Genomic DNA, 12829 nt, shown 5'->3' with positions numbered 1-12829 from the left:
CATCCATGTATGATTACAAATTAATTCAGAACTTTATTTTTTCATTAAAAGTGGTTATTTTAACAAATGGTGCTTTTTTTCTTAAAAATATGAAGCATCCATTAATGTGATCATTTTCTCTTTTGCTTTTTCTTTCCTGGATTTGAAGTTAGGATTCTGTTATGTTTCCATAGTGGACAGAGGCCCTAATAAGTGTCCAGTAGGGCTAGGTGATGGAAAACATCCATCTGGCGTTTCTGTCTGGTGGAGCTTGCAATATACGAAATCAAATGACAGAGGGAGGGTGGGGAGTGATGCCCTCAAATAGACACAATTTTATATACATTCTTTATCAAGCGGGGCGGGGACAGAGTTGCAAAGGAGAGGGAAGCAGCCGGTGTTTGGTGTGGTGGGGATTCAAGAAGGGCTGACTTGATGAGAAGATGATTTTGGCAGCTGTATTGTTCTTGTCTACGGCTGAGGGCAAGGGGCCCGGCCAGAGGCAGGGCGGCGGTGCTGCTGCTGCCAACTGATCGCTGGAGTGTTGACGCTCGAGCTCCTGGGCAATTTTTACCGGCCCAGCTCCTGCAGCCCCGCACAAAGCGACGCCCTCCCCGCAGGGAGCGGAGGCAGCCCGACCCGGGGGGGCGCTGAGCTGCCTGGGGGCCACGAGCGGGGAAGCCGGCGCTCGCTGTCGTTTCTCCGCGATGCCCCCAGCTCCACAGGGGCGCGGCCCAGCGACTGCTCCAACTACAGCTCCCAGCCTGCCCTGCGGCCCAGGGACTACAACTCCCAGCCTGCCCTGCGCACACCAGCCCGGGAACAGGCGTGAAAGAAGAAAGAGGCGCGATGCATGCTGGGAAAGGCCGTCAGTGCCGGGCGGAGTCTCGCTCGCTCTGCCGTGGGGGCGGGGTAAAACAGACCGCTTGGCCCCCGCGCGGGAAATCCGTCCCGGAAGGCGCGTACTGCAGGGGGCGACGAGGGTCCGGGGGGGGGGGGCGCAGCCATCTTTGTTGGGGGCAACGCGCGATGCCCAAATCGTGCGCGGCGCTTCGGTGCAGTAACCGCTATAGCAGCCGCTGCCGGCAGCAGCTCACCTTCCACAGGTACCGGCCCCGGCCCCGGCCCCTCCCCGCCCGCCTTCCCCGCCTCAGGGACCGGCCCCGGCCCCGGCCCCGGCCCCTCCCCCGACTCAGGTACCGGGCCCCGTCCCCTCCCCGCCCCGCTCCCCAGACTCAGGTACCGGCCCCGGCCCCTCCCCGCCCGCCTTCCCCGACTGAGGTACCGGGGCCGGGCCCCTTCTCTCAGGTACCGGCCCCGCCCCTCTCCCCCGACTCAGGTACCGGGCCCCGGCCCCTCCCCGCCCCGCTCCCCAGACTCAGGTACCGGCCCCGGCCCCGCCCCGCCCCCCAGGAAGCGGGGCCCAGCCCCTCCCCTAGATACCCGGGCCGGTCTCTCAGCCGCTGTCTCCCGCAGGTTCCCGTTCAGCCGGCCCGAGCTGCTGGCGCGCTGGGTGGGGAACATCGGCCGCGGCGATTTCCAGCCCAGCTCGCACACGGTGCTCTGCTCGCAGCACTTCCAGCCTGACTGCTTCAGCGCCTTCGGCAACCGCACCAACCTCAAGCCCAACGCCGTGCCCACCCTCTTCGCCTTCCCCCGCACGGCCAGGGGCAGCGCTAGGGGTGCCAAGGTCGGCTGGCTTATTCCTGGAGATTTCATCACATGACAGTCTTTGATTAAAGATTAATTCCTGGAGACTCGGTAACCCTACCGGGTTTTAGTCCTGGTTGTGGGAGCTAGTGGGTAGAGCAGGGGCTGAGCATTGGGCTGTGAGACACTGGGGAGCTTACTGGACACTGCGCTACCCCTTCTCCTTCTGTACAATGGTCGAGGAGGTAGGTAGAGCTCCATATATTATTATAACGGACACTGCTCTGTCCTCCCCTCACAAAGGGCATCACTTTATTTCACATCCCATGTGAGCTGTTCCTCAGTGTCCCAAATGCTCTGCCCCTTGCATTCGTCAAGGAGCCAGTCCCTGCTGTGGATTTTTATGAAGTCAGTTCGTGATCACTGTTAACCTAAGCCTGCTCCCACTGAAATCAGTAGTAAAAATGCTGTATCTAGTAGGAGAGTGGTCAGATCTAATTGTGTGTTTGATATACTTTAGCTGCTGTCAGTGATGGGAAAATACTAGGTGCTCCTGTTAAAATAGCAATTAATCTTCAGCTGCTCTCCTTACACTTACAACTTGTCAATATGCTGCAACAAATATTCTGATTTCTACCCTGTGAAAGAGGTTCTTGAAAAATGGCATCCTGCACACAAATTCCCTCTTATATATGGAGATATACCTATCTCACAGAGCTGGAAGGGACCCTGACAGGTCATTGAGTCCAGCCCCCTGCCTTCACTAGCAGGACCAAGTACTGATTTTGCCCCAGATCCCTGGGTGGCCCCCTCAAGGATTGAACTCACATCCCTGGGTTTAGCAGGCCAATGGTCAAACCACTGAGCCATCCCTCCCCTCAAAGTGAAGTCCCACATATTTATTCGTGCAAACCATACATGTTTAAAATACTGACAGATGAGAGAAGCATGTTCTACTCTCCTTGTAACAATTCAAATAGTACATAACTATGATGACTCTTGGCTAGAGTAGCCACAAGTTCCCTCCCCCTCAGTTCTAGCTAAAAACCTGACATGAGTGCTATTCTGCCCTACCCCTTTCAAAGGTAAAGGGGGAGAAGAGATCCTACCAGGTCTGAGAGAGATGCTAGTTCACCTGGAATTGATTGTGGCTTAGTTATAACTGACCTTACATAAACAGAGTTTATGCATATATATATATATACACATCACCCAGTCTTACTCCCATTTTGCTTAGTCAAACATTAAACAGAGGAAGTTTTTGTTAAAACCTTGTGTGAAGCTTAAGTCTACAATACCACATTGTCTTAAGGACAGTGATCATTTTTTTATTGCTGTCTTTTTCCCTTGGAAAGCCAAGAATGTTGCATGTGGTTTCCTTCCAAATGGGAGTCAGACTTGGGCAGCAAGTAACACTGGGATTCTCAGAAATGTCACACTAACCTGAGAGCCTTGTCCTTACTGTAGCAAATCAGGAAGAAGAGCCCTCTACATGATGCTGAGGATTCCAAATTGCCTAAGGTACATTTGTCCCTTCCAGCCTTTTGCATCCTTTTTTTTAAAACCTGAGGACAATGCTGCATTTTGCTGTACAGCACATGATGATTGTCTAGGATTTGGATCCCTTCTCACTGAAGTACCCCCTTTTTGTAGATACTTGTCTAAATATTCCAAACTGTGTGAAGCGAGTATTTTCACTGGATGGCACTGAAGCAAGCTAAAATTTCAGTCCCAATTGCTTATCACTTCTATTTTAATTCCAGTTAGTAACTTTGTACTTTATGTTGAAATAAAAATGAAGGCCTAAAGGGAGCGTATGGCTCATTTACACTGACCGTCTCTCCTGGAATAGAGATCACCTTAAGCTGTAATATTAGTAGTGTTGAAAATAAGAGCTGCTTGAGTTTGGGTAATTCTCTTGGTCTCTTTAGGACTTTACAAGGACAGAGAAAGGAAGGAGATTAGATGAAGAAACTGTTCTACATCAAGAGCCCCAACCCAGTAGAACAGAGGAACCAATAGAAGAGGTAAGAGTTTCTTTACCTCACATCTTAGGCAAAAATCAAACATTGTTGACAGTTACACACAGCTGAGCTCAAAGCACTAGAGAGATAGGGAAGCAGAAATGAGTGAAAGTTTTATCACTTCACATAGAAAAGAACTGGCTGTAGAGGCCCTGGGACTCTTGACTTGAAAACTTAATGATTCCTACAGAACTGGAGAGCAAGCACCTGTTGAGCTTTGGTGACTTGACCTTGTTTCAAGAATAATTCAATTTTCATGAAGTATATTCAGGTGGATTGGGTAAGCTCAATCCCAGCCACTGCTAGTTTCTGGGGATTTGACTTCAAACACAGAAGGTCCCACATGAAAAGAGTTCAGTGCTGAGGTTTGGGGATATCTGTCTATTACAAAAACTACCATGCAATTTGCCTGAAAATAAACTGTCTAGTGGTTACAGCAGGAACGGGGGAGTCAGGAGACCTGGATTATATTGTTGGGTCTGCGACTGACTAGCTGTATGTTGAGCAAATCACTTCCTCTTACTGTACAATGAGGAGAATGCAAACCTCCGCTGTGAAATATGGAGACACTTTAGTCTGAGAGAGAGAGAAAGGCAAGGTAGCACGACTAGTGGGAAAGCTTCTGCTTGACTCCCAGGATTGGAATAGCGGCTGCTCAGGATGAGGTGCATTAGCCATGTTGCGGAAGAAGCTTACGTAATGTCTCCCTGTATAATACCCATCCAGCCAAACTCTGCATCCCTCACTTTCACTCCCTATGTTCTTTTCAGGTTAGCACAACTAAGGCAACAGAAGTGGAGGGCTGGCTGCTGCAATCCAGGCCCCCAGTGCAGAGACACCACCCAGTTCAGACCTCAGATCACAACTATGCTGTCAGTGACTGTGCTTCCTTAAAACAAAAACTTTTCCAGGCACTAGAGGAAAATGAAAAACTACAAAAATGCCTGAAGGTTAAAAGCCTGGCACTGAGGAGGATGTTTGTGCGGCTCCAGGCCTGCAAAAAGGAGCAGCAAAAACACCAGGCCAGACAGCCTAGGGGGAGGGAACAGGGCCTGACTTTCTGAACACTCATCTACCAGCAAGAACTGTGGTTCGACAGGCTGCAGGCTAGAGTACTTTAATAGAGTGAGTAATGTACTCATTATTGTTTCTGATGAGCATAGCTTAAAGTTCACGTACCTCATAACTACCCAGCATGCACATGGTCAAATGAGAGCTAGCAAAGGGAGCTTGGCTGAGAAATAGATTGTAAAAAATTCCCTAAACCTGCACTTCTTGCCTCAGCAGTTTTAATTTAAATGCCTTTATAATAAAGTAAAAAGTGCCAGCTGTATATGGGTGTGTGAGAAGAGACCCTGGGAACTTTTCTGGCAATTACATTTAGTTAAGCTAATGTTAAGTCATAGAGACATTGTTTTTTCAAGGTGTGACGTAATTCCAAAGTTGTAGAACTACTGCATGAGCCAGAGACCACTTTTGTAAGTCATGGTGGTAGCTCTCTTCTCCCCATCCCACCATTCTGTATAATTTATATGAAAATAGATTTTCATGACAGCAAAAACTGTATTATAACTATTTACATCAGGCAAACATCAGTGAGAGGGTAAATGATTTTATTCTTGTATAAAGTTAATGAATTATTGTTTAATGTTTCATCTCTATTCTGTGGCTGGATTTTATCTGCTCTGTTGGGATTTTTTCTTATAATAATTAACAGCAAACGTTTTGCTGCTATTTTATATCTACTACTACTTGCATCTCAGCCTTTACTCAATCCCCACACAATCCTGTTACGAGAAATTGTGTTACAGTAGCCAGAGCAACATCATTCTAAGCACCCTACAAACACAGATGAGACAGTTCCTTCCTAAGAAGAGCTTACAGCCGAGGCTAAGATACAATAATAAAATAAAAAGCTGGTGATAGGTGGAAGAGGTGACGCACATTTGAGTATTTTACTGAAGATGCTGGCATCCTGCCCAGCCATCACATAGCAACTTACTGTAAAAACCACCATTCACAGTGGGTCTTGAGGAAGGATTTGAAAGAGGCCAAGCTTGTATTTATAATAATGTAACTAACTCACCACCCACAGTTTTCAAAGAGGATTTATTATGACAATACAGTGTTTTCTCTTCCACCAGCTTTAAACAAGGTGAAGTAATCAATATGTGGAAGAGCCATCTGCAGCAAAGGAGACACCGGGCAGTTTTCAACTGAAAATTGATTCAACACAAAATTTATTGCACAGTTGACACTTAGCTTCAGATCAAAAAACACTGTGAGATGGTAGTGAATGAAATGCATTCCTAGAACAGGCGCTGTTCACACATAAAAAGGTGAGTTTTTTCTGATAAAAAAACTGGCAAGCAGCACTTGATTGTAGGAACAAGGAGGGGAGAAATTATCATCAGCTTTCCTGGAACAGCTGTGATAAACCTGCTCTTGGACAAGAACTATTGCAAATGAAATTCCCTGATGTAATTTCAGGCTTGTGAGGGGGAGATAGGACTGACAAGTAAACACAATAGCAGTTACACTAAAGAAATAAGGGGCCAAGGTGCATGTCAGGAAGTTATTTACTCCAGTAGTTATCAGTAGCAACAATGCCTCTGTTCATATGCACTTTTTCCTAAATCTCTTGCATATATATGATGGACACCCCCCCAGGACTGGCCAAGAGTAGAGCTACATTTCTGCCTGCATAATAGCCACCACTCTCCCTTTTATATAAATATCTAAAAGTACTAAGAAGCCAGATACTTAATAGTGCTATTTCCAGCAGCCCTGCTGCTTTCAGCTATGTTGGTAGACCAGGAGTGCACCTCTCTGGAGGTAAGGTAAAATCACAGGCAGGGGTTGCATCCTAAGGCTATTCTAGGGAATCTAGCCACTCAGACTGGCAGTCACGGTTTTGAAGTTTTCACTTGTTCCTCCTATTTGGCACATGTCTACGCTTTGATCTGGTTTACTTGTATCAACTTCATTTCCCTCTTTTCCCAGCATAAAATCAGAGGGGAAGAGTTGCAGCACCAGAATCAGCTAGGAACAGAACTATTCAGTTAATCTAATTCACTTTTCCCCCAAAAAGACTTAAAACAACACGCAGTCCTGGGTGAGGAGGAGCAAAATTAATTTGACATGGACAGTGGTTATAATCTATAATTAATGTGGAGTAGTAACAATGCTTGGAACGAATGCTACTGGCAGCTGGATGGAAGCGTGCTGAAAAAGGTCCACGTGATTAGGAAAAGCAGAGAACTTCATTCTAAACATACTTGTCCTTAAACAAAAAGTACATATTAAATACAGAAGTGGGATGAACAGCACATCCTCTGTCCAGTCACAGGATTGATAGAGAGGATTCTTAGGAGGTGGTCACAAACTTCACTTTTCCCTTAGGAGCAGAAAGGGTTAAATTAGCTAGTTGTTTTCAGTTAACTTAACCCCAACCCCGTAAGCTTGAGAGAAAGGGAGAGCAAAGAGTCCTCCTCCACTTCCTATCTTGCTGACAGTGAGAGGAAACAATGAGACTGGACAAATGAGCTGCAGTTAACTCATGGCAGGAAGGGCTTGGACACATGACAGCTGGGGCTCTACCCGTCACACCTCCCAGGCAGGTGATGGGCACGCAGAGAGCACTGCACATTCTCAGCCATGTTCCCTATTGGCTGCCAAGCCACAATCCAGGGCAGTATTGCCTTGGAGGTACCTGTAAAAGCAGGTTTTCTCGTTACACCTTAACATAATTGGTATGACACCGCCTTCTATATGGATCATAAAAATAAAAACATCTCAGTTTCAGTTTCAAACTTGTAGAATCCAGGAGGAAGGTTTTGCAGCTTCTGTTGATTCAGGTACCATACATGACACACTGCTTTCTCACCACATTAGCCATCCGCATCAATCCTGTGAGCTGTTAAGAACAAATGGACTCAGTTCATGTTTATTAATAGAGATGTCCTAACTCTCAGCAACATTTACCATAGTGTCAGTTGCAGAAGAGAATTACTAGCAGCAAAGGAAATCACTGAATGCAAGATTCTCACCAACTTACAAAAGCATCAAAAGTAAGAGACTGATCACTTAGGGCTTGTCTACATCAGAAAGTTGCAGCGCTGGTGAGGGAGTTACAGCGCTGCAACTTTGAAGGTGTACACATCTGCAGGGCACCACCAGCGCTGCAACTCCCTGTTTGCAGCGCTGGCCGTACTCCCGTTTTGTCTGGGGTGTAGAGGATCCAGCGCTGGTGATCCAGCGCTGGTAATCCAATGTAGACACTTACCAGCGCTTTTCTTGACCTCCGTGGAAGGAGGAAGCCTCTGGTAATCAAGCTGGTCTCCTTTCCCGGTTTGCTCTCTCGTTCCCGGAGCCCAGAGCAAGCAGGTCTCCTTCCCTGCGGTTTGCTGGGTGGCTCCGGGAACGAGAGAGCAAACCGCGGCGAAGCGGGTCTCCTTTCCCGGTTTGCTCTCTCGTTCCCGGAGCCCAGAGCAAGCAGATCTCCTTCCCTGCGGTTTGCTGGGTGGCTCCGGGAACGAGAGAGCAAACCGCGGCGAAGCGGGTCTCCTTTCCCGGTTTGCTCTCTCGTTCCCTGAGCCCAGAGCAAGCAGGTCTCCTTCCCTGCGGTTTGCTGGGTGGCTCCGGGAACGAGAGAGCAAACCGCGGCGAAGCGGGTCTCCTTTCCCGGTTTGCTCTCTCGTTCCCGGAGCCCAGAGCAAGCAGGTCTCCTTCCCTGCGGTTTGCTGGGTGGCTCCGGGAACGCGAGAGCAAACCGCGGCGAAGCGGGTCTCCTTTCCCGGTTTGCTCTCTCGTTCCCGGAGCCCAGAGCAAGCAGATCTCCTTCCCTGCGGTTTGCTGGGTGGCTCCGGGAACGAGAGAGCAAACCGCGGCGAAGCGGGTCTCCTTTCCCGGTTTGCTCTCTCGTTCCCGGAGCCCAGAGCAAGCAGGTCTCCTTCCCTGCGGTTTGCTGGGTGGCTCCGGGAACGAGAGAGCAAACCGCGGCGAAGCGGGTCTCCTTTCCCGGTTTGCTCTCTCGTTCCCGGAGCCCAGAGCAAGCAGATCTCCTTCCCTGCGGTTTGCTGGGTGGCTCCGGGAACGAGAGAGCAAACCGCGGCGACGCGGGTCTCCTTTCCCGGTTTGCTCTCTCGTTCCCTGAGCCCAGAGCAAGCAGGTCTCCTTCCCTGCGGTTTGCTGGGTGGCTCCGGGAACGAGAGAGCAAACCGCGGCGAAGCGGGTCTCCTTTCCCGGTTTGCTCTCTCGTTCCCTGAGCCCAGAGCAAGCAGGTCTCCTTCCCTGCGGTTTGCTGGGTGGCTCCGGGAACGAGAGAGCAAACCGCGGCGAAGCGGGTCTCCTTTCCCGGTTTGCTCTCTCGTTCCCGGAGCCCAGAGCAAGCAGGTCTCCTTCCCTGCGGTTTGCTGGGTGGCTCCGGGAACGAGAGAGCAAACCGCGGCGAAGCGGGTCTCCTTTCCCGGTTTGCTCTCTCGTTCCCGGAGCCCAGAGCAAGCAGATCTCCTTCCCTGCGGTTTGCTGGGTGGCTCCGGGAACGAGAGAGCAAACCGCGGCGAAGCGGGTCTCCTTTCCCGGTTTGCTCTCGCGTTCCCGGAACCCCCCTTGAAGCCGCCCAACAGCGCTGCAGTGTGGCCACATCTAACACCACTTGCAGCGCTGGTTGCTGTAAGTGTGGCCACTCTGCAGCGCTGGCCCTATACAGCTGTACTAATACAGCTGTAACAACCAGCGCTGCAAAACTTTAGATGTAGACATGGCCTTAGAAACCAGAATTCTTCAAAGGATAGCGCACAGTCTGAGGTGCCCAAGACTGGTTTAGAAAGGACTTGTACTCTTCAGCCAAATCACAAAGCAGCTATTCATAAGAGAGACACCCAGAACAGGCTAACTCCTCAAAGCTAATGGCTCCACTGTCCCTGGAAGAGCACTTGCACAATTGAGACATCCTAACCAGCAACAGCAAGGCACCACTGATGCCAGACACTGCGATGGAGTGCAACCCAGTGAATTGGGAGGGGGAGGGGGGCGCGGAGAAGATCCTGTCCTCTCTGCTGGAATTGGGGCTGTGTGACTGGAGGAAGGAGAAAACAATCCTTACTACTTACATTGCTTTGGTATCCTAAGGGCCTCGCTGTCAGCAGACATCACTTGATGTAGAACTCCCCGAAACTGATACAGCACTTTCAAACTCTTCTCTTCGCCCACACAAGGGTCATAGAACCCAGGCAGCCCAGCCTTCAACAACGAAAACAACACACTGAGCACTCTCACAGCTTTCCCACTGGTGCTTTTAGGTTACATAGAAAGAGGGAGTTTTAAAAGGAGTTGAAGCTGGTTTCCTGCACATGGGACACCATCAACACCAATTAATGTAAAACATTAAAGACACTTTCAATTACACCTGCCTAAAGGTTGGTTTTATAAATAAATTCTCCTATTTTATTAAATATTTTTCTCCTCCTGAAGCTGAGTAAGAGACTTTCACAAACAACAAGGGAAACTGACTGTGTAGGGGAATCAGCAGAAGTGACTACAAAGGGCAGCCAAGGTAAAGTAAATTCAAAGTAAATAAAAAAATAATTCTCCCCTTTAATCTTTTTGCTAGTGGTTTTAGGCATTATTTATAACAACAGCAGGTAAATAATTTTCAGACGTGTAATTTTCAAGATGACAGTGTCCCTTGAACATCCAACATCAGTTGAATGAATCCTTCTCTACTGTGAGAATGGTCCTGAGGGGAGGTGGAAAAACTCTGCCTGCTGCTACAGTGGTCATGATTGGCTACTCTTCCCAGGAGGCAGGCAAATCTACAGCAGTTATTACATATCTGACAATATAATTGAGCGAGGCGAGGCGTGGCGTTCCGTTCCTGTACAAGCCATGGACATTCAGGAAAAGTGTCAGCTCTGCTAGGTGTTCATGGTGGTTATTTAAACTCTATCATTTAAGAATACTTCGGAGCAGCTCTTTTTGTGGATGCGCTTGTTCTGGATTAGAGTTCACTTCTGGTTTGTCTGCCTGCACTCTGCCAGGGGAGGAGGAGGTGGTGCAGGACTGGGATGTGCAGGGCCTGCAGCAAAGGTTAGCACCCACAAGGCAATTCAGCACGTCATTGCATACCTTGGAGGCCTCTGTGAGGATAAGCTTAGAGTCCTTCACCAAGCACTGCAGGGGCACGGTCACATCTATGACTTTCACTTTCTCGTTCTTCCTGCTATTGTCATTGACAAACTTCCCATACCAGGCATTCACTATTATCAAACCTGCATTCCACACAAGAACAAAGATATGGTAAAAGGCTCCCCCAGGCACTTGTAGAGAAACTGACGAAGAGATAGGAGCCGGAGGGGGGACATGCTGCTGCTTCCAGGAGCTGCTTGAGGTAACTGCCGCCTGGAGCCTGTACCCCTGACCTCCTCCCATGCCCCAACCCCTTTCCCTAGCTCTAATCCCCCTCCCAACTCCTCGATCCCAGCCTGGAGCACCCTCCTGCATCCCAAACCCCTCATCTCCAGCCCCACCCCAGAGCCTGCACCCGCAGCCAGAGCACCCCCCATGCCCCAAGCCTCTGCCCCCAGCCCTGATCCCCCTCCAGCCCTCCGAACTGCTCAGGCCCAGCCTGGAGCACTTTCTACACCCCAAATCCTGCATCTCCAGGTGAAGCCCACATCCCAACCCCCTGCTCCAGCCTGGAGCCCCCTCCCACACCCTGAACTCATTTCTGGCCCCACCCCTGAGCCCGCATCCCCAGCCAGAGCCCTTACCCCACCCCCCAGCACCCCAACCCCAATTTTGTGAGCATTCATGACCCACCATACAATTTTCATACCCAGATGTGGCCCTCGGGCCAAAAAGTTTGCCCACCCTTAATACCTATTTTCCACTTCTCTCCCCAGCCCTCCAATCTCTGTAGGGATCGCACTCCCCCTTCCTCTCCTCAAACCCTTCAGAACAAGTACGTCATGCTGCACTTTTTACCCATCCTGGCTTCCTCTGCCTCAATTATCCTCCGGACGGACTCTTGCATTAACCGAACCTGCCACAACACAAAGGACAAAACATAATTCAGCAGTCAGATTCCATTTAAAAGAGCTATGAACCCCAAGTGGGAATAGTTTCCTTAAGCTGAGAAGGCTCATGAGGGATGAGTGAATTAGGAAGACACCTGCAGACCAGGGCCTGGGCATTGTCTCAGAGCTCACCCGCGCATAAATATGAAAATGAAGGTCAGAACAAAAACACAGGCAAAGGGGAAATGCCTCAAACTGCCCTGGGGTTGCGGTGACAGAGTATGGGAATGTTAGGGACCATAGGAAGGCTCCAAGTGAAGTCTGGAGATCATCCAATCCATGGATAGAGTGTCCCAGAGAAATGAACGAGTGTCAGCAATTGTGGCTTGCAGGTGGCTCTGTATGCTGTTGCCCATGCCAATGACAGCAGCCCACTCAGCCATTGGGGTGAAGGGGAAGACTCAGTCTTACTTCCTGGGCTGGGGGGCAGTGACAGTTTCTTCCCCCATCCCACATACTCCCAGACTGGGTATTGCAGGGCAGGAGATGGGAGCAGGGAGGAGCAAAGAGAACATCCTGTAGCTCACGGGGGGGCACAGAACTGCCATGAGACTCTTGGCTCTTTCTGCCCCTTCTCTACTGTGAGAATGGTCCTGAGGGGAGGTGGAAAAACTCTGCCTGCTGCTACAGTGGTCATGATTGGCTACTCTTCCCCAGGAGGCAGGCAAATGTGGAAGGCAGCCAGTCAGGGAGGGGAATTTTCCCCCAGGCAGGGCTAAAATTCCCAAGAGGACTGGAGCTCTTCGTATCTTCACTAGATTGGCTCCAGCCCTGGCAAAAATCACACCACTCGAAATTGCAAGAATTGGCAACACTGCGGATGGTATGAGTTCTGCAAATGAAAGTCGGGACACAGCTGGAGAACAAAGTGGGTGGCATGTGCTGTATGGAACAATATAACCAAGGATGAAACTTAACAGGCAAGACTGGGGATGGAGGAATGGACCACTTACTGCAGCTTCCGCCTCCTGCTTCTTCTGCTGGACATCACTGGCTGTACTTTCCCTTTGCTTCTCCAACTCTCTGACATGAGGAAGTTGAACAACACATTAGTTATAGGCATTAAATACCTTAATAGGCCTTAATGATCCTACAAAC

The 12829-nt window shown here is 49.6% G+C and overlaps 2 protein-coding genes across 3 annotated transcripts in view; one reads left to right on the top strand and one right to left on the bottom strand.

Moving 5' to 3' along the window:
• The first annotated feature begins 841 nt into the window (after positions 1–841).
• On the top strand, positions 842–5295 carry THAP3 (THAP domain containing 3). 2 transcript variants are annotated; one of them, XM_050931616.1, is made up of 5 exons: positions 842–1085; positions 1456–1669; positions 3097–3150; positions 3561–3656; positions 4424–5295. In XM_050931616.1, the coding sequence occupies exons 1-5, from the start codon at positions 1009–1011 to the stop codon at positions 4715–4717; spliced, it is 735 nt and encodes a 244-aa protein (XP_050787573.1). In that variant the 5' UTR covers positions 842–1008; the 3' UTR covers positions 4718–5295. The 2 variants fall into 2 exon arrangements, with proteins under 2 accessions (XP_050787573.1, XP_050787574.1); XM_050931617.1 differs by lacking the exon at positions 3097–3150 and having other exon boundaries at positions 843–1085.
• Positions 5296–5745: 450 nt separating this feature from the next.
• DNAJC11 (DnaJ heat shock protein family (Hsp40) member C11) overlaps positions 5746–12829 on the bottom strand; it is a 69669-nt gene continuing 62585 nt past the window's right edge. Inside the window, exons 12-16 of the mRNA XM_050931606.1 lie at positions 12685–12754; positions 11640–11697; positions 10782–10924; positions 9767–9896; positions 5746–7569 (exon numbers count right to left, since the gene is read on the bottom strand). Of these exons, the coding sequence (XP_050787563.1) occupies positions 7544–7569; positions 9767–9896; positions 10782–10924; positions 11640–11697; positions 12685–12754 (427 nt within the window). The 3' untranslated portion in view covers positions 5746–7543. The remainder of the gene's footprint in view (positions 7570–9766; positions 9897–10781; positions 10925–11639; positions 11698–12684; positions 12755–12829) is intronic.

Source organism: Gopherus flavomarginatus, chromosome 21, assembly GCF_025201925.1.
Source record: "Gopherus flavomarginatus isolate rGopFla2 chromosome 21, rGopFla2.mat.asm, whole genome shotgun sequence".
Lineage (NCBI taxonomy): Eukaryota > Metazoa > Chordata > Testudines > Testudinidae > Gopherus > Gopherus flavomarginatus.
The sequence above is the reverse complement of the archived record's forward strand: the minus strand, read 5'-3'. Positions and strand labels throughout refer to the sequence as shown.